General features: G+C 42.0%; 1 protein-coding gene across 1 annotated transcript in view; it reads left to right on the plus strand.

The window, feature by feature from the left end:
- Positions 1–2,927: 2,927 nt before the first annotated feature.
- Positions 2,928–25,941, plus strand: part of xylt1 (xylosyltransferase I) — a 75,415-nt gene continuing 52,401 nt past the window's right edge. Inside the window, exon 1 of the mRNA XM_053336112.1 lies at positions 2,928–3,206. Coding sequence (XP_053192087.1) covers positions 2,928–3,206 — 279 coding nt within the window. The remainder of the gene's footprint in view (positions 3,207–25,941) is intronic.

Raw genomic sequence — 25,941 nt, forward strand, 5'->3', positions numbered from 1 at the left:
GTTCTCCAGCACCCACTGTTCTGAAGTGTAGCAACAGTGAGCCAAGCTGCACAGCTCCTTGTCTTCTGACTCACATCACCAGTGTTGTCACTCAGCCTCCTCTCAGGGTGATTCTAATTCCCAGGCCCAGTATGTACTGTATACAGCCACCCAACTCAAATTACTGTCTCTAGTGCATACAAAAATTACATAAGTTTAGTCTCATTCGAATTTGGGAATGAAAGCCATGCATAAACATTTCAAAGTGTTAAGACTTGGTGTCAGTCTCTAAATAAGAGATTACAAAATGGGTCCCTACACTTTCAAACATAAAAAAGACTATTTGAATATGTATTATAATATAAAGTTGATAAAAGTTACATAGTCTGTCTCAGTATTCACACTTGTGGTCTTGAGCTGTTGTCTTCATGGTCTGCTTGGTAAGTTGGTGAGCCAACACTAATGCACACTGAATAATAATGATAGCATAGTTATTATGAAGGGCGAAAATTTCTTCACATCATATATGCTTTCCCATGCTACAATACAACGAAGCATGTAACATATAATGTGTGTCTGTTTGTGTGAGTGTGTGTTTGTGTTATATAACATAACACTTGATATAATGTACACTAAACCATGATGAATGGTGTGATGCAGCCCTGACACATAACATTTTGAGGCCCGTGATTGGCTGATTCAATGCTTGAGGGAGAACATTTAGTAGACATCACAGTAGTCCTTATCTTACAACACTCAGGAGTCACTGCCGTCAGTACTTGAGTCACATTTAGTCTGAGCCGTGAGTTTATTTCAAAGTCTTTTTTACAAAAGGCATAAGACCTACTTTTGCAATGAACGTCTTAGCTCGTAGTCAAGTTTTAAGGCCATTATTTCTTATGTGTTATATAAATTCTGGCCCAAGTTTTATGGCAGCATCAACAACCCTCTTGCTACTTTACAAATCAAGCCAAAAGTACCTTCTTGATGTCGAGGAAATAATATAATACTTTTCCATCTTTGTTATTCATGGTGTTTCCATGTCAGTAGACTTCAGGAAGTGTGTTAAACAAGCATCTCCAAATCAAGTTTAATTGGACTAAAAATATTCCACCTCAGAGTATACTTGAGAGTTATTTATGATGCTTCCCACACAAACTCTTGGCAAGACGGGAGACACTAACATCATAATTTTAACACATCTTGTAGTTTTACTGTATGCAGTCAACACATTTCAAACACGGACAGACTAATCTACATATATGGAAAAAATTATGCAGGACTGCTTTTCATTTGGTTTCTAACCAGTCAGAATGTATAGATACATTCAGAAAGTGTCCATCGGTATGGTTGGAGAAATGATTTCATGTGAGCTTGTCAGTGAGAAACCTGAGGAGATCACAGGTTTGAGTCACATCTTTTTTAATCATGTAGAGTGTCAGGGAAATGATTAAATATCAATGGCATTAGAGATTTCAGGTGCAATAAACCCAATTACAGTTGTGAAGGAGCCAAATCATAGTGATTGTAGCTGTATGTGGCCAATTAAGCCTAATTTTGCAAGAATGGTTTTTGTGTGTCTGTGGAGTAATTGTGGGAGTGATTACAATATCAGTCAAAAGAACTTTTAAATCAGTTAATATCTTTAAATAAGTTTGTTATTTGACATTTTAAAGAAGTTACGTATTCCCATACAAAATACAGCAGCAGTTCCATTAATTATGTTTTCAGATCATGTCAAAATACTACTGTAACACGTGTTCAAACTGAATTTATTTATTTTTTTAAACATTTAAAATGATGATCAATATAAATGGAATAAGTTATGTAAAAAATATTGAAATCAAAATCTCTCAGTCCTTTTGAAGATTTCAAATATTACTCTCCTCTCAATATACCCCTAATGATACTTGTTGTCTTTGATGTAGAAATCATGTTTATTGTATTGTAATTGTCTCCTCAATATTTTTTGTTGTCTCTGCTGAGTCTAGCATAAATTACATCTTAATCTCAGTGAGAGTCTCTGTATGTTTGCCACCAGTGCTCACAGAAATGTAGGCCTGGAGGACATAATGACATGTCACAGTAGGACAAGCACAGGTGTAATAATAATGGTTGGATGGCTGAAAGTGAAACACATTTAGCTGCCTCAGTTTCCTAATATTCCTGGTATTGTACATCATGGCTCACTGTCACACTGTCATGACTTACTGAGACCCTACAATATAACAGAGCTATCATTAATATAATTAGTAACACCTGTGCTTTTACTGCGATGAAAAGTCAAGATGTCTGACCACCCAAGCAGCCCAGGGGGGCATCACAGGAGGAGAATCTCTGAATTCATATCAGCTCTGCAGCGCAGCTTCTGACCTCGACAAAAACAGGGAGGAAAACGTTAATTTCCTGCTGGGATCCTACAAGTGTGGTGTAAAATGAAGATAATCTTTGCAAAATAAGTGAATCTTACATTAGTATGTAAGAATTAAGGTGCCCAAGGCAATATTGAGTCTGGGGACAGCTACTCCTCTGTTGGGGCCAGTTTGTCTGTCAAGGACCTCTGGACGCCTTTTATTCCTGCTGTTCTTTTAATAATAATTGTGCATTTGGTGATTATCAAATTCCTTCTTGAAAAAGATAAAATGTTAGATTAAAATTTCTCCCGCAGAGAACAGACAGCCTGTCTCAGACAAAGGAGTCGTGCAGTAGCCTGGAGCATGTCTGTCGCTGATCATCCTCTCACCGAGTTTCACCACACGGTGGCCCTCTGCCTCTCCTTCTCGATGCTCCTCCTCGCCTCCGCCACCGTAAAGCTCAGCCTCCCTCCTCCTCCTCCTCCACCACTACCACCTCCTCCTCCTCGTCCACCCTCTACTTCCACTCCTTGCTCCCGTCGCGCTGCGCAGAGCCACAGACGCTCCTCCAGCTCCGTGCAGCCCGGTGCGAAGATGGTTGGCGGCTTGTGTGCTCGCAGGTTGGCCCGCCGGTCGCGGTCCGCCCTGATAGCAGCCCTCACTGTGCTGCTGGTGCAGACGCTGATTGTGTGGAACTTCAGCAGCCTCGACTCCGGCGAAGACAGGGAAAACGGAGGCTCCAATGTGCGGGAGAAGAGGGACCGGGTCGCGGGCAACAAAGCCGCTGGCAGCGACTATTTCCAGCACGGGGTCCAGCGGCGGCAGCATCTTCCCCCGCCTGGGAGGGGGGCGTCTCGCCACATACAGCAGCCGGTAATGTATTCATATCCCCGCTAAAAAAGACACTGTCTCTCCGGGGATGAAGCCCGGAGGGGTTGGCAGGCAGGTCAAAACATCTCCAGTTCTGCGCTTTTTTAGAGACAAGCACACGACCGGGCCTAAAAATGAATGAGTGTTTGATTGTTGTCACTTGAACGGAGGCTGCCTCTGAGGGAAATGATAGGATGTCTGAAGCCAGACAGATGCAAGCGAGCCTTTTCCACTCCTCCGATGCTGGGGAGGACTGCTCGCTGAGGACTGGAGCCTCATTGCGCCGTTTGAATGAACGCACTCCAGTTCAGACTCCAGATTAAAATGCCAAAGCTGAGTATGAAATCTGAACTCAGCGTGTAGTTCACTCTAGGGCAGAGTGATAGCATGGCAGGGCAAATCCTTTAAGATAGCAGCTGAGGAGCTGCCTAAACAGCAGAGTCACTGACTCTGGATTTTATCCTATACCTGTCATGGTCTATTTGGCTTTTTAAGTGAAATACAGTAGCTGCATGGCTCAGCATTGTCTGTGCAAGGCCAAATGGAGACATAACCTAATTTGCCGGGTTGGTTTTGATGAGTGTACAAAGATTAGAGTCATCTGTTGTATGCAAAAACACAAACAATTTTATTGGTAGTGGCATTGTGAAACACAAAAGGTCAAGATAGATGTGAGTGTGGAGCCAAAGCAAATATGCAGACCTGCATAATGAACATCTTGCACACAAAATGAATAAATTAAGATAGCCTGTGGAGCTGTGCCCTTTCAGAGGAAGAGGAGCTAATGCCATGCCTTGCTTGCTGAAAATTTAAAAATTGGGTGCCAAAAAATCCAAATGTTTATTTGTAGACTCCACTGACTGTGCCCTGTGCCCCTGGAGGCTTCACAGTGAGCAGGTTTTTGTATTTGAACAGGGCTTCTGCGCAGCATGTGATTAATTTTCACAACCTGATGTCTGGAATTAAATTCTCGAAAATTGAGCTTCTCGCTTGCATGGTCTCTCAAGCAGTTACGGTGCCCTAAAGAAATTGGACGCAGTTGTTTCTGGCAGGCGTGCAGCATTTTCCCTTCATAAAGCTGCCATCCTTTCTACGATAGCCTACTCTTCAGCCACCATGCAATCAACAGATAACTGGCTGTGATGTAGTATGATAAACTGTGGCCTCCGCTCACAGTCAGTCACTCACAGCCCTGCACTGTATCATCTGTCTCCTCCGCAGATTTTACAGTGACTCACTCCCTTCTGGTAGGACTGTTTGTCCCACCTGCCGGCATCCTCACAATACAAAGTCATGCCAAGGACAGGGTTATATTTGAGTCATTTGTCTATTTTTTGACAATTTGATATTCCTCTAATTTAATATTATTGTAATATGCCAGTAATAGTCCTGTCGGGACTCGTCAGTAACTTTACAGTGTAACACTTGCGGGTATTGATGTTATTTGTTGGAATTACTGTAATATTCCTAGAAGGCTTGTACATGAATTAATTACACAGTAACACTCTGGTTCCTCTTCATAAAGGATCAGTCGTGTCAGAACCTATTAACGCTGCGTCAACACAGATTCCTCCAAATGTGTTTTATTATTAAAACATGCCATGGATCTGCACCCGTGACCTTTTTAAAGAGGGCTTTCATCCCCATTGCTTCAAGGCACTTCACACTGCCTGATGCCAGTCCACCAGCCAGTCAGCTCGCCTGCTGCCCGCCTGTCAGATTGTCGACTAGCTCTGTGGCCCCTGGACTCTTAACATTCAACCGATCACCCTTGGCCACATGCATTCCCTCAACTGGTTAATCACTGCATTTTTATTCTTTCTCCCCTCGTGGGTGGTGTGTGTGTCTGTGTGTATGAATGTGTGGCTTGGCTAGGCAGAGTTGTCCAGCCTAAAGGGTGACGCATAAGCGCCAACTGATGCTATATGAAGCACCACGCCTCAGAGAGGGGAGAGCAGCACTTTGATCCAGAATAGAATTAGCCGAAAGCTACAGTGTGACAATAGCAGAAATTCTGTGATAACTTGTGTCGGATGGAGACATTATGCATAGCTTCGGATGTGTCATCCCAGCAGGCAGGAGCTACAGTTGCCATTAGTGGATGTCTCCTGTTGTGTGTGTAGACGTTTTCTTCTCTCGTCCAACAGACACCACATTTTGTTGGTCACAGTTCCACTGCTTTATATATCTATATAATCCCATGAGTGATGTTAATTGATATCTAAGTGTTTTTACATAGACTATGGCTACCTGTTGCAGATTCCCCATTAGAATTTTTTACACTTATTATTCTATCTTGTTGTCCCTGACATCAATTTATTACAGGAGATAGCATCACAATTATTATTAATAGGTGCTTATTAAGGCGGTCCTGGTGATGGATGTAAAATACGGTTAATGTGCCAGAATAAGACCAACCTACCTTCAGCAGGAGAGTGAGTAAAGCTTTTAAAAAAGCCTCTGGCTTCACATCTGGTAGTCAGCATCTGCCGCAGTAGTCATATACTGTCATGATCCCCATATGCCCAGCGAGTGTCCAGCTCACACATGTTGTAAAGAGTTTCCCAGTTAGTCATGGTAATACACATAACATTACCTCTGATGTAGGCTACACGTTTTCCATTACAGAGCTTTCCTCATTCTTTCCGGTGGTAAAGATGACATTACAAACCATCTGAAAAGCCACATTTTCCTCTGTCTTCTTTTCTACATTGTTTTACAGTAGAGTGATAATGTATTAAATGGTAGTATAAACCACAGATTATTATGTTTCATTATGAAGATGTTTTCTTTGGCACTTTGCTGCAAACATATTTTATTCAAAGAAATGAATGCCAGCAGATATTTCACTTGAATAGTTTGTGATTGATTGACAGAAGATGGAGTGCTTTCTATGAGGAGCAAAATAGAGAAATTAGAGAAGCATAAAGTGGAAGGAAGTGCTGAATTCGTGTCCCATGATGGGGGTTCCCATTTGTGATCATAAATAGCCTGATATTAATGTTCTTACTGTTAGTAGGTACAGTAAAAAAAAATCCCTAAGGGTATTTTTGGCATTGTATAGGAATACATGAGCCTCTGATATTCAGCAAAACTGATAAAATGGATTATTATTGACACAAACAACACTTCGATTAAGCTGGATTATCATTTAAATCGTAATAATGTACAGTACTAAACAAATCCACTGTGCCCTTTTTTACATTTTGAAACAATTTTGCTGAGATCTATTGTTTCTACCAGTCTATTCTCCAAAAATCACCACAACCACAATGATTCATTCCACTGTGTCCATGATCACAGCGCTGACTCACACACACTCACACACACACCAACACTTGCACAAACATCAAATACCATGTACGAAGACGCAGTGTAGCAGCTCCACACAAACACACCCACATACATGGACATATTTATAGTGACACACACACACACACACACACACACACACACACACACACACACACACACAGACTCATGACAAAGTTCTTTTTGTACTCGATAGAAGCAACACATAGTCCTACGTCAAAGGCTATGACAAGAGGGGGTGTAAAGTCATAGCAGATGGAGTGTTTATAGTTACATACAATACAGTCTCTCATTGAGCATTTCTGAAAAAATTAAACATATTTTCAGAGTTTACATTCAGTACTCTAAGACAATGAGTCTCAGAGTCTGGGGATCCCCGGGGGGTTTTTGAGGGGGTTCCAGAGGTTCCCCAGCAAAAAGGGGAATCATTTATTTTCACTATATTTCCATCCATAAATAACACAATGACATGGTATAATTATTTTGGTCATGGGTTTCACACTGTGTCTGTAATAAAACATCTAAAAGCAAATATCTTACCAGGTGGGGGACCCTGGGACACAAACTTCAAATCAAAATGGGGTCTGTGGTCTAATTTGTGTCAGTTTCGTTCGAGAACCACTGCTGTAAGACAAATTGGCCTCCTCTACGGCACTCACTATTAAAAGTTAAAAACCCTTGTGGCTTTAACAAAGTTTAATAATGATTACTTACAAAAAAACAGTGCAGCAGCGTGGGTGCCATATCCATAAACTTCCCCAACACTCTTGCTGTCAAACATCACCACCATTCAGTCCTCTCTGTCCTGCTGTTATTACAGAGAGGACTTCCCTCTTTTTGTTAAGATGTGATGTTTAACTTGTGATGGTCTTGGACTTATGGGAAACAGTGCTGGTTAAAGGTCTAGAGGTCTGGTCTAGATGCATGGAGTGAACCACACAACATACAAGACAAATGTCAACGGGGTTTTCTGAAACTGAACCTAGAAGTTCCAGTTTCGCTTTGAATGTTTCTGGCACGCTCCGTTGCCCTTTCCGAATTTGGCTATTGTTGCACTCTGCTAACGAAAAATGGCATAAAGTAGCAAGCTGCACTGAATGGATAATCATACTCATCACAGCATTTGGGAAGTAATGTGAGGTAGCAGTTTGGGTTTTTGACGCCATGTTAAAATTCTTTCAGGATGAATGAAGTCTAATCTGTCAATCTATCTACCTACACGGGAAAGCGAGGCTGTTAGCTGATTGTGTAAAACGTTAGCTTAACCTCACTCAAGCGGATCAGCAAGGGAAACAATTCTACAATGTTAATTTTGGATTAGGCTACATGTGTTGCATTCAAATGAATTTGGACATGCAGCTCTCATTTGTTGAAGCTTGAAAGTAATAGGCCTAATATGTAATATAGATATAAATGAGCAATACAAACATCTTATTCTGAACATGTTTAATAGACCTTCCCTCTCACCTTTCCCACACGTTCCAGATTGAGCTTCTCACGTTGCGTCCTTGGCAGTGCGGTTTGTCCCAGTGCCACTTTAGGTGCCAGTCACTGTCACCGCTAGTTTTTGTATGATAGCAAAGCCACTTTAGCAGTGGTAATTGGCAGATAAATTGGCACTTCCCCAAAAGTAAATCGTCTTGGAGAGTGTGAGCTATTCTCCTTTAAACAGACCTTTTGAACATGTATAATTACAGTCCAGACAAACCAAGTAGATGCACTGTGTGATTTAAAATTTCAAACGTCCCAATCATTAAATCAATAGTGTTCTGTAAAACCTGTAATGAGGGGAAAAAGTAAAGTACAGCCTGCCTGTCAGTCCATCCATCTGTCATTGTGCTTCACACTCACTAAGAGCTTCTTTTTCAAGTGCTGTTAGACCGGTAGAGAGGTGGAAACATTCAGATCTGAGGGAAGGAACTACGCACCTGAAACTTGAAAGAGACGCATCGAAAACCCCGAGACACTTTGATGTTGAAGTGTAATTTGTATACATGACACCATCTCTCTTCAAAAAACCCGCAACACGGAAAAAAACATTTCATCATTATCATAATGCAGCTCACCGTACAAAAGCCTGTCATGTTATTTCACTGAGCCGATCCCACTCCTATTCAAAAATATCAACGTCAGTATGGAATCTTAAAACTTTCCACTATGTGTAGTTTGTAGACTTGAAGCTTCGGGTAGCCATAGCAGCTCAAACACACAAAACACAGACACATCCCTGCTAAACTGTCCTTCTAGTACAGGTGCTGAATGTAGTGCAGGTCTCTTCTGTGTGGTATCCATGTAATCTGTTTACAGCAGAGGCAGCAGTCTCTTTCTGTGTCCCCCCCCCCCTCTCTGTTTCTTTGCTGACTTTGTGTAAAGGAGGGATAGCTATTCAACAGGTGTCAGTATGGTAGAAATACTACACTCACACACACTCTCGGGAGCAGAGAACATCCCGGCATGACTCACGCAGTCCTGTCAATTATGTTGACTCTTGCTTAGGCGATTAGAGTAGAGCAAGTTCCATTATCATATTATATTTAACAGGGCAAATGGGTAACTGCATCATCATTTTAATAGCAAACAGTGTGTTAAGGGTTTAAGATCAGCCTAATATGTTCACTATTTATGCAGTCATGAAAAGCAGGGCTACCGTTGTTGGAAATCTCTGAACGTCTTTAGTCTGTCTCATTAAAAAATAAGCACGCGAAATCCGACTAGGCCTTTACCATCAACTGTCATTATTAGAGATGAAACTTAATCAGCCCCCTAAACACATGCCAACGTTTCTCTATCAACATCTGCGTGTTTGTATTTGGTGTGAACGCTTCTGTTTCTCAGTGTCAGTTTTTTCTGAGTCATTGTCCAGCAGGTTTTGTCCATTTCAGCAGTCCAAAACCCAACTATATTCAATTTGCTATCATGTATGACAAAGAAAAGCAGCAAACCTTGGCATTTGAGAAGCTGAAATCAGAAAATTTCGGGGGATTTTTGCTTAAATATTGAGTGAGAATTATTATTTGATTGTCAAAATACCAATTAAAATGCCATTGATTCATTTTGATGGTCGGTGAATGGTTTGTGTCATTTAATGAACGAGAGAAGAAAGCCAAAGATTCACTGGTTCCAGCTTTTCAAATGTGAGGATGTGCTGTTTGCTCACTTTTTATCATCATAAATTGAATGTTTCAGGTTTTACAGTTTTGATTTAACAAGACAAGAAATTTGAGATTCTTCCAGAAGATGCAGGGTTTTGATGATGGTGTTGGAGAGTGCCTATTTTTCATTTGGGTTTAGATCTGGTGGCTCTGTAGGCAATAACATAGGATTGCCCTGTATGCATTAATTATGTTTCTCCACTCTTGTATTTATCTTAGATTTCTTCTTTAATTTGTTGCCTGTATGTTTGAAAGCTCATAAATGTGTATATCTTTTATCTTTTACTAGTTCTGCTATTGTCCTTCTATCCTTTTTTGTTTGTCACCTTTACCTTGATTATATGTCACTGTGTTGCCCCACATCTTGAAAAATAAAGTTATAAAAAAAACAGCTATGACTTTAACAGATAGATGAAGCCCAGCAATGTTACAGATGTCTGAAAGGGGAAAAGTAGACGTATTACCAGAAAGACCTTCATGGAAAATTAACTCAGGGTCTTTTTTTGGCAGTGCATTTCCTGAGTGATGTGCATGTCTGAAAGGGGCTTAACAAACACGAAAATGTCCTTCCTCGTCTATTAGACTGTGTGTATGCCCGCATGTCTGCGTGCGCTTTGTGTTCAGTTTGATGCCTTTGTATGCCTCCTCTGTAAAACTGCAAAATCAAAGATCATAACTGCTGTTCATCTCTGTCCTGTCAAGTCTGTTACAACAAGCCTCACTATTACTACCAATTAGTTGCATCGCTCTGTGTCAACCTGTCCATACACAGGCACACACACACACACACACATTATGGTCACTTTTGGGGACATTACATACATGTACATTGACAGACTTGTCTAACCCTAGACTTAACCCCTGACCCAAAAGTCTGTTTTTTCAAACTGGGAACATGTCTTTTGTACCCAGTTGGACAAACCATCCCCAATGAACTTGTCCGAAGTCTGAAATTTGTCCCCAAATGTAGCCTATGACAGTCCACACACACACACACACACACACACACACACACACACACACACACACACATGACACCTCCAGGCCAGAAATCTCTCCTGCCTCTGTTAGACAGCTGTCCCCCCCCCACCCTACCTCACCCTCCCCAAATCTTCCCCTCATCCTCCCATCATCCTCTGCCGCCGTTACAGATGGTTTCATTCCCCAACACATTAATAACGCATCATCCAGATGAATGAAGCTATATAATACCTAGCGTTGCCAATAATCCCATAGGTAAGAGGCTTAGCAGACAGCCCTGAGAGAGAGACACAGAGAGAGAGAGAGATAGCAAGACAGAGCTGGGGGGGGGGCTGAATTAGTTTTATCTTAAGTCTGGTATCCATGTTGATATTTAGCAAAGACCTAAAAGTCTGCATACACACACACACTGGTTGGGGCTAGACCATCACCATATGGAGAGGTTATTAGGCCAATCGCTGTACTCCCCTGCTGTTGCCAGGGTTATCCCTTTAAATAGATCTACTGTATTTTCTAAAAGAGATTAGCAACCAACTTTCAGACTGTAACAAATTTCTCTGAAAAATTACAGTAAACTGCTGGCAGCTGTGGTTGCCAGTATCTTATGGGTTTTTGACAGTGTTTCTACTATAATTTACTTTAAAAGGTAATTACTGTAAAAATAAGTGCATTAGTGTGCTGTACAATGTGAGGTTTACAGTTTGATACTGTACCTGCAGTAATATACTGTAAGTTTACAGTGTAGGTTCAGTTTTAACAAATCTGTCTTAAAAGAAGGTCAGGTGAACATCATTGAAACAGGTTTTGCTGTTGTAATCAAACCTCCAGTCCATACTCGCCATTAAAAGATTCTTTTCTAATGTACCTTTAACGTGATGGGGGTCAATGATCCATAGCTCTCCTTTTTAGCATCATATAAGTTTATTTAAAGCTAGTATGTAGCTTCAGCTGTCCAGGTTTGTCAACCCAGGTGGATATGTTACAAATTTAGTCTTTTTAGTATAAAAATCCTTGTTTCACTGATATTGTATGTTTGGAAGGGATCTTTAAATTGTCAGTATGAACAATACAGTACAATATGATATAATATACTTTATTGTCCCCAAAGGGAAATTTGAACTGGGGCAATGATTACAATGAGAAGAAACATGTTTCAGTGTTTGGGCACGTGACTGTTGTTTTAAGACAGAATTTGAATCTATAATTTAAAATAATGAGTAACTGTGTTTAATTTCTAATTGGGATTGTGAATTTGTATGCTCAACAAATGTTTTAGAATTTTGAGATTCCTTGAACATGAAAGCTAAAACATGACCTCTGCTGACTCTAATCTCTTTTTAAAGCAAGCAGAGGAGCAATCAGTTGTAACAACGTGCAATATTTTATTTATTGCCTTTGAAGCACAAGTTCTGCGGTGACTTGAATTTTTAGGGGGGGGATCATTTAGTCTTTTTCTATAATGAAATATGAGTGAATTCCTTCTGGTGTATGCTGCCAAGCTGGGAGAGGTGTGACATGATGGGAAGCCGCAGTAGCAAGTTCCCATCAGGTCAGATGGCCTAGCAGTCATATATCCTTTTTGGTGCTGATTTTTCATCCAGTGTTACGTTATCATAGCATCTTTACTTTGTCCCCTGCAGCATTCACTATGAATAGACTTCTGTAGGGGGATCATTAGACAGTATGCAGTGTGTTCGTCTCTCAACCGTTATGGTCACATTAAATTGAAAAACACTTGACAGCCTCGTCGTTGAGGAAGCATACGCTAGATTGCCCACTTCTGTGAAATCGCTGCAGCGCTGCTACATTGACATGCAACACGCTGATCCACATGTAACACGCAAAATGCACAAGAACATGTAATCACACCCACGCAGACTAATGACACTGAGCATGAGCCACTGCCTTGCTATCTCCTCCTCAACACACCATACACTAATCCCCTTGTATTGTGTTAGTCTAATAAGACAGGGGGGTTTGTGACAGAAAGAGAAAAGAGTACGTGGCAGTGTGGTGAAGACACAGGGTGATGACACATCAGCTGGGTAGCGATAGGGGCGCTCCGGCCTGTCAGGGAAAGCTTTTGTCCTTCCAGTCCTGTGGAGCAAGAGGAGAGGAACTGACAGCGGCGCTTTTCTTCTTCCCACCACTCCCCCCCCCCCCCCCCCCCCCCCTCCACCCCACCCCTTCTCACCACTGGAGCTGAATGCCAACCGCCCAGAAGACTCGTCTCTATCGGCGATTAAGAGAGAAAGTGAGAGGAGAAAGAATGAAAGAGAGAGAGATCGAGACAGGCAAGAGAAAGAGAGACAGATATGCAAGACAGAAGAAAGCTGGAAGAAAAAATGTTTGGGGAGGAAAAAGAAAAAGAAAAGATAAACGTCTCATCCCTTCTATAAATCCAACGTCAAGTCAAATCCCGGAGTAATCCTCGAGAGAACCCGGTTTTGGTTTTGAAGGCTTGTTAGTGTAGTTTGGGCCCCGGCTGGCAAAAAAAAAGACAGTGTGGTTTGAGAACATTTCTGGAAACTAACCTGCGTCCAAATAGGCTCCACACATACAGGGATCAGGTCTGTAATTTTCCCCTCTGTTGGTGAAGTTTAGGACTTAGAGGTGAGCTGATGCCAAGACATCGATCAAACTGGTTTTGATCAAGCATCTCTAAATGGGGGGCTCTGATCTAACACCGAAAAGGAGGTTTGAAGAAATCTGTCCAATAATCCCATTTATTTCTTGCCTCTTAAAACAGGTTGATTTATGACCCTGATTTATTCTTGCTTCTGTGACATATATCTCTTTATATTTTCCACATCTGGATAACATAAGAGTGGTTGCTGCCTTGATTGCTGCCATAATGCTATTCAACAGAGTCTTTGAGCAGTCTGTGATTATTATTTTAAATTCAAGGACCAAAACTTTCTGTGTCATTGAAAAATGCATCAAAATATGTATAAAATGATACAAAAGGAATCCCTTGGTGTGGTGGTGTAGTGAACTGCTGCTGTGTTGGAGAACTTTGGTTTATTGTGTTAAATGAAGGAGAGTTTGTAGAGAAACTTTTCAATATCTTGTAAAATGTTTAAAAAAAAATAATATTTCACTCATATTGTGGAAAGAGCAGATGGAAAGTATACATACATGAAAAATAATATATCTAACATTGAACCTGCATTATAGATTTTTCGCCCTTTGGGAACAATGCAATAAGCTGTAAAGACAACACTGACATATCACGTTATAAAGTTGCTATGGCGATGTGTTAGCAAACCGTTGCTTATGTACACATCCAGCAGAAACATTCGTTTTTTAATCCATCTAATGAATGAATACTCACTTTTCTTTTAGCTCTGCTCTGGTTTCCACCGTCTCCTGAGGGAAATATCTGGCACTTAAGCTTCTGACTGTAACACTATGTTCACCAGCTAGTTGCCAACTTTGAGGTTTGGTGAGTTCGGTGTTGGATCAGAGTGGTGAAAGTTAATCAGATATGTAGAGTTGCAGGCTGTTCAACCAAAACAATGAGCATACAGTGCAGCTCTAAAGAAGTTAAGCTGTTAATGTCTACTGCAAGAATATTTGAAATTGTGGTAGCTAGGGCTGGGCAATTAGGACAAAAATCAAAATCATCTTTGGGGAGTGAAAATAATGATGTTTTAAGGTGTGACGCTGTGGTTAATGTCTAGTTTACTTGATTAGAACTATGTAAAGATCATGGTTTGGGTTCAAATGATCACTGGAGACAAGTTTCCAAATTCCTTAAAGATATGCAACCTTTACTGTCATGGCAACAGTGAACACCACGATTAATTGACATGAGCAAAATGAAGTCGATTAGAGTTTCTAAATGTCAGTTTTGATTATTTTTTGATTAATTGCCCAGCCCTAGTGGTAGCAGCAGTTTGACCTGGCAGGTCATAGCTACAGAATGACCTCATATTTCAACCATTAGGTACTCATAACACAGCTTGCGGTACATTGTATGTGAGAGAATCAGGGTTTGGGTTTACAGTCAAGGTCATACTGAGTAATCCCTCGCCGTGAGGTCAGTGAAGCAGTTCAGCTGAGGCTGTCTTTGCCTAAGGGCCGCCACTGCCCGGGATGTTGGAGGCAGCTGTGATGTACTTGTGAGATGCACGTACACACACACACACACACACACACACACACACACATACACACATACACACAACTGCCTATACATCCACACAAATGCATCCATAAGAATACTGTACATATGGGCTCAAGTGTCCCCTTAGTGCTAAAAGCGTACACCTACAGAATGCATAAAAATCAAAAAATATACTCTCCTTCCTGCATCATAAAAAACACTCACCCACACAATCACTCTGACACACACACACACACACACACACTCAAAGGCCTGCATCTCTCTGCACCCTCCCCCTTGGCTCATGCACTACACACACACACACACACACACACACACACACACACACACACACACACACACACACACATACACACACACTTTGAGAGTAAATAAAATTATAAAACACTCTCTGCACCACATGAATAGCTGCTCTTCAGTATTCATGTTAAACCAGCAGTACCAGCCGGTGAGCCCGTGCTCATTACTGAACAGGTGTTTTCTCTATCAGCAGTGCATTTAGATCCTGTCTGTACTTCCTGCCTGCCTCCACTCTGCCGAACACCTCGCACGCCCACAAGTGCGAGCTTATGAGGTCTTAATGTGGGCCTTTCGTGTCTGCGTCCCATCTCTCTCTCTCTCTTCGTCTACTTCCTCACCCTCTTCATCCCCGCGTGCTACCCACTCCTCTCCCCGGTCGCCCTCTCCTGCCTCCACTTCTTCTCCCATCTCGAGTGGGGATGTCTCACCGTGCCGCCGAGTCGCTCGCTGGTCCTCCAGACGCTGCAGGCCTCCCAAATCAGCTTCAATGAGGAGCCCTGCAGAGGCTGTCGCTGCCGGGGAGAAATTGCGCTGTAATTGAGCCGCGTGATAATAATACGTTCTTCTCTCTGATTTCCTACCAGCGGTGAATCATCAACACCATCATCATCGTGCCATCACATCAGCAACGCTCGGCAGACGCTTCCACACGCCGCCACCGGAGTTGACCTGCTCTTTCACTCGATTCTCTCTCTCTCTCTCTCTCTCTCTCTCTTCAATTGCTCTCGTTCCACTTATTTTATTCCCATTTCCTCTCTTTCACTTTTCTCCAGCCCCCCCACCACCATCACCACCACCACCACTCGCTCCTCTCATCCGTCTCCAACCATCCTTCCCGTTTCTGTTTCATTTCATTGGACGGCATGCCTCAAAGGTATACAGAAATTACAATGTACTGAAAACCCGGTGTGAGTGTGCATGTGTGTGTGTGTGTGTGTGTGTGTGTGAGAGAGAAAGAGAGAGAGAGAGAGAGAGAGAGAGCTGGGAGGGGAGGGTGGGAAGAGGAAGAGAAGATAATTAGGATGGCTGATTGTGTGAGCATAATGTCAAATGGCTTTTTGCTACATACTTAAGGCATTCATGCTTCCTCGGTAGGAAGCAGGCAAGCTTGATAATTTTTTGTGCAACAGTTTGAGATTATTCTCAAGTAGCCCATTTTTTGGATTTCCTATGCTTTGAACACTTTATAAGTCAAAATACTCTCATGTTCATGTATTCCCACATACACATTAAACTTTCATAGGCCGTAGAGGCAGCCGTGTTTCCCTCCACAGCGATCGAAGGCAGTTTGTTAAAGGTGAGGAGGTGCGTGTTGGACGTCGGTTTATGTGACAAACGTTCAAATTGTGGCCGAGCTATATTGGAAAGTTGGTTAAGTTATGAGACAGAGGAAAGTAAGAAAAGACTTTGTGGCATGAAGGGGAAAAAACGGAGACAGTGTTCATCGACTCAGAGGCTCACAGACTCAAATGTAAAGAGAGAGAGAGAAAGAGGTTAAAGGAAAGCGAGGGCTTGCCAAGACGGGTCTTAGACTTGCGTGTGTGTGTGTGTGTGTGTGTGTTGGTGTGTGCGTCTGTGTGTGTTTGGGAGCTGCTAGTCGGAGGGGAGTTTACACATGGCTTCTAGTGCTTTAACCATCCTCATGAGAATTGCCTTTCCATGGAGGAGAACCATTAGGAAAATCATTGACTGCTTATTGGTTTCAGCACTCTATTTGTGTTTGTGTGTGTGTGTGTGTGTGTGTGTGTGTGCGCGCGTGTGTGTGTGTGTGTATACGAGCTCAAATAAAGAACAATACCGCTCTTTTTTCTAGCTTTCAGAGAGGGGGGGGTTAGGGCTTTTTTTTGTTGAGTTCTCTCTTTGTCCTCGACTTTCCCCTTAACTGCTCCGAGTGAAGTCTGTTTTACTTCAACAAACAGGCCTTAGAACAACCTTTTTTGTCATGTAACTCTCTGTTTATCCAGTGGATGGATGAATATGTCTTTGTTACGGAGGGCAAAGTAGGTCTTCACACTTCCTACAAGCTGTCGTGAGGTCATCTGTGGACAAGGCTCGGCTGCATCTGTGGGGCTGAAACACTGGCATACCTGTACATGCCAAACAGCAGCAAGCAGCAGTATTAGTATGGACGCAAGCAACCGTGATGTTTGTTAATATTGACCTCCTGCACATGTGTTCCAGAGGCATATAAAGTATGCGGACATAATTGTCTTAACTGCTGAGAAAGAGATTTGGTCAAGGCAATTATAATTCAGCCAGGGCACGTCTGCTTGCTTAGCACTCAGTCTATTTGCCTAAAAGACACAAATGACTGCAATTTAACAGCTATAGAGGAGGATCGTAATGAGTTGGTAACTATTTGCCTGATGTGAGCGTGTTGCTCTGAGGTGGGAAGAATAATCAAAGGAATAGGACTATATTTTCACTGGCATTATGTCCAGTGGCAGCAATGGAGATTAATGAGCGTGAGGTTTATTAGCTCCTCAGAATTATTCTGCTAACCTTTTTTTTTATTCCCATTCTTATTTTTTCTTTCTTTTTTTTCCTTAATAGACTCGGAACATAGCTTGTATATTTCTTCGGCTGAAATTTTTTCATTAGATACCTGATAGGGAATCTCTGGTGACAGCGGCAGCAGGAAATGTGATTAACCACACAATAAAGATACAGATAGTATGTTTATATTGTTTTTTATAATATTATATTTTTGTGATGTGTATATAGAACAGAGAGACTCTGCACTGGATGCATGATTCTGGCACTATCCAAATTTCTGATTGGCTATGCTTTTGAGTCTTTGGCCCCATTTACCTGGTAATATCTGTATCTAGATATATTCTCTGGATAATGACATTTGACCCATAGATCATGAACCTACTCCGATCATATTGCGTCCTGTTTACACTGAGCATTAATATGTGTATTTTTCTTTATCCAGGTGTAAATATTGTATTTCTTCATTGTCTTAGTTACCTCAGCTGTTTTCTGGCTGTCTGGACTCTGTGTTTCTTAATTCTCTGGTGGGTTGTCCTCTGTATCTTATCAAATGTTAAATCCTCCAACATCACAAGTGTCAGATTTTCAGTTCAGAGTCATTACATTGTTCACCATCATATTATTTGTATTACTAGCCCATTACTACATGATTCAAGTTGATGTTGCACCTGCACCCATAAAATTGTATCAGAAACCTGCAAATAAACCCTAACCCTAACCCTATCTCAGTTTCCAACAGAGCAACATATCGGGTGGTTTTCAAAACCAGGATTAAGGCTTATCAGGTTTCTAACCTGATTAGAGTTTGAGACTTCAATCTTCACAAAACGATCTCAGCCCAAGGTCCACTTACTCTCTTATTCTGGAGTTTTCAACCGTGTCACATGGTCCTCACCAGCAGAAGGAGTTCATTTCAGCCAAGGAAGTGCAGATGTCCAATCTTTCCATCAAACTAAGCACCATCTGCTAATGAGGACTGTGTGATATGGTCGAAAGCTCCGGAATAAGCGAGTAAGCGGACCATGAGCTGAAATCGTTGGATGTGATATTATACGTGTCAGTGTGAAGAAAGACCAGAAACCAGTTCATGTCAGTATATAGTGTATATCAGTACATATACTTGGTATGAGTAGGACACGTCTGTTTGAAGTTGCCATGACAGTCTTATGTATGTAAAGGTACGTGAAGTGGTTTCATATTGTGTCAACTTATTGAATTGATCCATATTTTCTTCCCATGTAGTAAAGCTACAGTATACTGGTGTAGGTGAATCTTCATTTATTTTTGTGGAATATTCTTATTCATACATCTTGAATTCTTCCTGCATGCAGCGTTCTCTGTACACACGCGCTGTCCAATTGATTCTGTTCTTCCTGTACGATGCTCGTGCACACCAGTGACACCGCAGTAAATTCCTTTACATTAATTTGGCTTTACAAATCGAGCGAGAACATTTTCCCTGTGGGAAGCTGCTGTACTGTATATGATGAATTATAAATGCAGTGTATGTGTTGAGTGTCAGGGATGCCTGAGATCAAAATGTTTCCAGCAGGGCCCATGCCAACAGACGTGTGCACTGCATGCTGTATATTTGTATCGCACAGAAATCCTGTGTGATTTTACTTATGTTTAATAGATGAAGGGGTTGTGAGGGTTTGTGTGTATTTCTATGCGTGTGTGTGTGTGTGTGTAGAAGTGGGGGAGAGCGAGGAGGAGATATGTGCATGCTACATTGAACATCAAAGGTCAGGGAAGGTGACAGAGTTCTCTGGTTTTCTGTGTGTGTGTGAGTGTGTGTTGTGCTCCACATGGCGTCCCAGCCTGCAGTGGGCCTGATGATTCAGAGGACACAGGCTGCATGACGTGCACTGTCTTTGACCCTTCTCTACAGCAGCTGTTAATATAACGCTGCAGCTGTGTGTTTGTTTATGGTGTTTTGTGGGAGCGGGCCATGTAAAAAGGGACGTTACGTTTGTCATACATTTGTCACTATTAGTATGCACTCACTGTGAATGATATATGCATCTTTTGTATGCTTTTCATATCATAGTACAGCTGTGTGTATTTAGCCCCTGCTGGGTCACCCCAGGCCCTCTGTGCTCTTGCCAGTGCCCTGCTTTGGCTCCCAGGGGCCCCAGAGGATTTTTTTTGCTGGGATTTGCTGACAAATTGATGCTTTCGGACTCGCTAACTCCTCCTTCTGTGGCTGGCACCGGCTGCAACGTACTCGGAATACCAAGCGATGGCCATGAGCACTTTTCTAGGTCTCTTTGTTTCCCACAAACACGCACAACAATATGACATCATCGAGCAAACTCAGAATTTCAGATGAGCCCAGTTTGAGGAAAAAACCCAAAATCCAGCCTAAAATCTGGATCAAAAACCTAATCCCCAACTCTGGGGGATCTGATCTGAGTCGCTCGGGGGTCTGGCTATAGGCCATTCCTCCATTCCTCATTGCCCTCTCTTTCTCTTTTTTTTCTCCTCTTTCTCTAGACAACTCTTTCCAATTTGGGACAGCTGTTTCACACTGTGAAAAGCGGGGAAAGTAGCTTTAATTTTGCCAATAATGCCTCAGTCTGTGCATCTGCTATGTCAGAGTGATTAGTGCAGCAGAGGCTGTCTTTAGTAGGGTGACAATCCCATATGGTTTCCGTATGTACTCATAAGCATTTGGGTTGATGTGTCACTTTGTATTGGAATTTGTTTTACATCATTATATAATCGTTAAATCTCTCATACAATACAGTGGGAACAGAGAATGTTTGTTTGTATGTTTCATTGTAGTTTAAAATGATTGTTCAGGATGGTTGAACTCTTAAATGAGGAGTCTGTCTTGTTTTTAGAGGTCACAGACGGCTGTGGTTTGTATGCATGTGGATTTGGGGGGTGGGGGGTGGTATTGGCTACTGATTTGGTAAATGTGTGTTAAATTTTTGGCTGCATTACAAGTCTAATCTCACACACACACGCCCCCCAGACACACACACACAACACATGCACACAAAGCAGTCTTTACATTCACAGTGTGACTGAACCCAGTGAACCTCAGCCATCCCAACACTCCTCAGTAAAGGTACTCCTCCTCATGGCATCACACACACTCACATACACACACAGAAGAGGCTCTGTGCAGCTTTTTTTTTAACAGTTTCCTCTCAGACAGAGGGAGTTTTGCCCCAGACTGGTTTTCAGTTTGCCACACAGTGCACCTCTGTAGCCGTCTAGCACCAAAAAGTATCAGCTGTACCAATAATCAGCTAGCCTTCACCACTTGCCAAGGCTAACCACATAATTACTACACGCATCTGGCCGAATCTCTTCTCAATGCAGCGCAGAAGCATGATCCTGCAGTTGCAGAGAGCCGCTTTAGCCGAAACTCTCAAACACATGAGACTACAAAGCTAGAGCTCAGCCTTCATAACCCTCACTGCAGCGTTAGGAAGATAGAGCCGACTTTCCCCGCTTATCTTTCTCAGAAGGTCATGGATTAGCAATCCTTGGGCCTTATAGCAAAGTAGCACAGCTCTGATTCATTTGTATGTATCAGCATTGAGCGCAGTCAACAAACCGGTATCGCAGTACGAGTCGGGAGTTGGGGTATGAAAGTCGGATCGGTGGTGGCCGGACTGTGGTGGAACAGGATGTTACTGGCATTCCTCTGGAGGACTGGAGAATCACTCTGTCTCTAAACCAGACAGACTTAAGGAAACTAATTAATGACTTTTGGGTGTGTGGGAATGGCAGGTGTGTCTGTATTTGCATGTGTGCCTGGGTGTGTATTCCTATGCCTTTTCATCCCTAATTTGTGTATAGACTCATACGTATATGCTATGTGGACATGGGATGACATGAATTCCCCCCCCCCCTCCCACCTCTTGTCCCCATAACAGGATACAAACATGTAGACAAAACTCAGCCAGGAAAGACTTAAATCGAAGGTCTCTTTGCGCACTCATTCATGAAACATAGGGACTTCCTAAGCCTTATGTTATTTCCTGCTGCATAAATCAGAGAGTAAGAGCGGAACCGCCAAGATTGTAAGATCTAAAAGAAGTGGATTAGTGTGTCAGCTAAATAAATGAGATGTTATTTCCCTGTAATTTCAATCGCCTTGTTTCATCTGCATCTCTGTGCTTGATCTCAGTGTCTCATCATAGGCGTGCTGCAGCAACACAAACCTACATGTCTCACAATGTAAAGTAAAACTACGTCTCACCAAACACATTTTACTAGACTGGGATTAAGGTGGAGCTGATACTGCAACAATAACTAAACTATAAGTAAATCCCCATAGGTGATATTGCTTGCAACAGCCAGTCCAGTCAAGCATTTATTTGGAATTATAATATCATATTTAATGTAATGTTTGATCTTTAATAGGTAGACTAAATAAAGATAAGAAATGCTACAAAGTTATACTACTCACATCACTTTCTCCACAAGTTTAAACATTATAGCAATTATTTTTAATGAACTGATACAATGGACGTCTCTGCTCCTTTGTTATTCTGTGGTTTAGCAGTGACTGCATTGAACTAAAAACTTACAATTCGTTCACTGTGATCATTATTGTGCCTCAAGAATGTTGTGAAATTGATGTCTACGCTGATAACACTCCTTATCTATTTTGCTGTCAGCCTTCAATTAGTTTGATTTGGTAATTCTGACATCCATGTCATGTGTGTTGAACAAGCAGAACTTAAAGGGGTCCCATCATGCAGCTTTTTATTATGATGTTGGATGTTGATATTAAATATGGTTAAAAGTACAACTTGTAGTGCTTTGGTAGCCGAGTGGTTACAGCATATGCCACATAATGGCAACGTCCCTGGTTTGCTTCCAGCAAGGGACCTGTGTTGTCATGTGTGTGCACGTCATATCCCCCCCTCTGTTTCCTGTTGGTCTCTAAGGCAAAAATACACAAAAAACATAATATTAAAAAAAACTACAACTTGTAGGGTGTACCGCGTATCTAAAAATGCCCATGAACAGCTGTCCATTGTTAGCCTTTGTTGCCAAGGATATCCACTCTCTTATTTCAGATTGGGAGTCCAAAGATGTACGGATGTATTTGATAAGTTTCCATTTCAAGTAATGAACAAGAAAAAAGAAATGAAATGCTACAACTACTGTTCATTTTTAGTAGGCCGCATACCATACGTGTATGGGTTATGCATTAGAAAATGACAGCTCTTAATCCAGAAGAAACACCATCATCATGGATAACAAGAACTGACTACAGTAGAGCCAGTGCGCACCACTACAAACTACAGTTAGTGTTCGGACAGAGATGTACAACTATGTTCCGGTGGCACCAGACAGTCGACAGTTGGCTTGGTGTGTCAGGGCGCATACATCTACCGACTGATTGTAAAAAAAGAGAATTGCAACCACAAAGATACCACCTCAGTTGTATGTGTTAGATCCCTTCAGCAAAGCATTTAAGTCATAGTAAATGTCCTGCCGTGCCAATGGAAAACGTGTAAAAGATTTTGCCTTGTCAGACGCTTTGTAGAAAAGTAATTTCCTCTTGCTTCCATTGAGGCTGGAGATAAGCCAGGACTCCTGGCTCACCGAGGGACAATTTACAGATTATACACACTTTCTTTTATTGTAGAGAACAGACCAACACACTCAAACAAGGAACTCAGTCTCAAGGAGACACTCATGCAAACTAGAAACTTAGACACGCACATGTTGTACACACTAAACTACATACATACACAGTACAGACATCAGGCATACACGTAATCTAGAAATCTTAAAGTTGACAGTAGCGCTTCTGTCCATCACAATTCTTGTCATTCTCTGCCACCACGGATAAACAGAAAAGAAATTTCTTTATTTAAACCCACTCATTTATTTAATTCCACGATTCAATAATATATTCACCTCTGCAGTATTTACTTTCGGCAGCGGAAGGATTTGGTCGGAAAACCACTGTACATCATTAGTAAGATAACCCGCTGAGCAAAAACTGACAAGTACGAAAAAGAAAAAGAGAGCGAGAGCAAGAGAATGGGAGACGAAGGAGGCAAATGACAAACATGATGAAATAAAAAGTTTTTCGGAATAACGCTGCGTGGGAGGAGATTTGGAGTGACCTAATTAAAATGTTGGAATCCTGAGAGGAATAAATTAAGAAAATGTCAGTTAGGCTGAGCCGGAGGAGGGGAGATTAAGAGGCGCAAGCTCGAATACTGTCTGATTTCTGCTCTTCTTCTCTTTTATCACTGCTGCATGGAACATTGGTCTTTAACAACAACATAGTGAGTCGGTGTTGCCCTTAACCATTTGAGTAGATGTTGGGTGTTTTCAATGACATGTGTGAATGTAGTGAATCTGAAAGTTTGGAGCTTTAAGTGTCACCTAAAAAAAAAGTTGTCTATTCGTCAGACTTCCTGATGAAACTGAAATGAAAATGTGAATAAAAGAAGAAAGAGGGAGAAGTTGGGACAGAAAGCTACAGAGCTTCAACAAAATAGTCCCACCTTACAGTCTAAGCAGCTTAAGGTTTCCACAGCATCACTGTACAATAGCACTAAGGAAGTCTATTAGCCTCATCTCGCTAGCATCCTCGCTGACTTCCACCCGCCGTCCCAGATCCATTCCCCCTGTGGGGAAGCTCCATATGGGGCCAACATGTTTGTAGTGTGCCGGACAGGACGGGACCATACGGACGCTGTCAGACTGCATGTAGCGTGTATTAGAGCAAACGACAGCGATGGCATGGAAGGAAAGAGACGGGACAAACCATGAGAGGGAGCCGAGCGAGAGAAGGAAGAGGAGGAAGGGAGGAGAAGGAAGGAAGGAAGGACAGCTGGTACCACGATCGGTGTTAGTTAAGGATGACTAAGTGACATGTTGACAAGAGACAGATAAGAGGACTCAATGGAACAAAGATGAAAAAGGCAGCCTCTGAAGCCAGTGTGCTTCAGTAAAGTACAAGATCTTTGATTCCACTTCCCTTTGAAGTGAACCATGGAAATAATACCATGTGGCATGCATGAATTTTAGCATTGGATGAAAAAAAAAAAGAAATCCAGTCTGGTGCAGCATCTCTATCGCCGAGGCTTCACAGTCGTCATTGACTTGCACAGCCACGACATTTCACGCACGCTTTGGCAACATCACACTAGAGTTAAAAACCTCACACTGTTTGTGCAATAAACCTTTACTTCACTTTCAACCGCAATCAATTCAGAGAGTTGGGTTTCATCAAAGTTTGAACAATGAAAAACTCCAGCTCTGAAAAGAATGTTTTATCTAATCCATTGGACAATAATCGCTCGCAAATGAAAAGCAGTTTCAGTTTACATTTTCAAGCCAGCAGAAATGAAAGTGAATTGTCCCCCCCCACCACCACCCCACCACCCCACCCAATGCTTGCGTGCCACACTCCAGCACTCAGACACACTCTGTGTTATCCAAGCCTGCAGTGTTTGTTCAGAAGGCGTCCATTTCAGAGCTGCGCTTCACAACAACAACAACAGCAGGTCATTTGTTTCAATCTAGCAAGAAATGGTTGCAACAACAGAGACTGGTTTTTTTCTCTCTCTCTCTCTCAATTTCTCCTAAAATCTTGACTCAGCCGGGGGAGGCTTTACATAATTTCTGCCATCATTCCTTATCTCAACCTTAAATCTCCTGTACCGTTAGGTGTGTGGTGCTCTGCTCTCCTGTGCAGCAGGGTCTGTGTCGGTGGCTATTGGTGATAGTGTAACAATGGCTGTGGGGCGACACTCTACTTAAGCTGTCACGCCTGTAATGAACAGCAGATCTCAGTGTGAAGCAGCTCATCTATTAGTGTGTGACTCTGAAAGAGAGAAAACGTGAGTTAATATAGCTGTAGCTGTACGGAGAGGGTCTCGGTGATGGCTGTGGCTTCTGTCGATACGTCTCCATCCACCTGTTATATGCTTAAAGTGTCTAGACAGTGAATCCTAATGACCTAATGCCCTCTAGAGCCATAAAGAGGTTGTGGTTTTAAGGGAAATATCTTGACAACTATTAAATGTATTGTCATAAATTTTTTGGAAATGTTTGCTAAGCTAATGACATTCTCATTAGTCTCAGCTGTACTTTGTGTTTAGCGCTAATTAGAAAATGCATAACACTTAAAATGGACATGCTGATATTAGCTTTTTTAATAACCTAGATTACAGCCTCACAGAGCTGCTAGACTCTCAGCCTTGTTCTTGTCTAACTTAAAACATGACTCACATGCTATAACTACATTATAAGTTATTGGTCCCTGTATTCCTTCTTCCTGCCCGTTCTGGCTGTGATAAGTGACCCTTTTATAGAGTGACGACAGTGTAATCCACGGTGCTTGTTCTGTGCAAAAAAAAAAAAAAACACATTC

The sequence above is a fragment of the Scomber japonicus genome, chromosome 2, assembly GCF_027409825.1.
Source record: "Scomber japonicus isolate fScoJap1 chromosome 2, fScoJap1.pri, whole genome shotgun sequence".
NCBI lineage: Eukaryota > Metazoa > Chordata > Actinopteri > Scombriformes > Scombridae > Scomber > Scomber japonicus.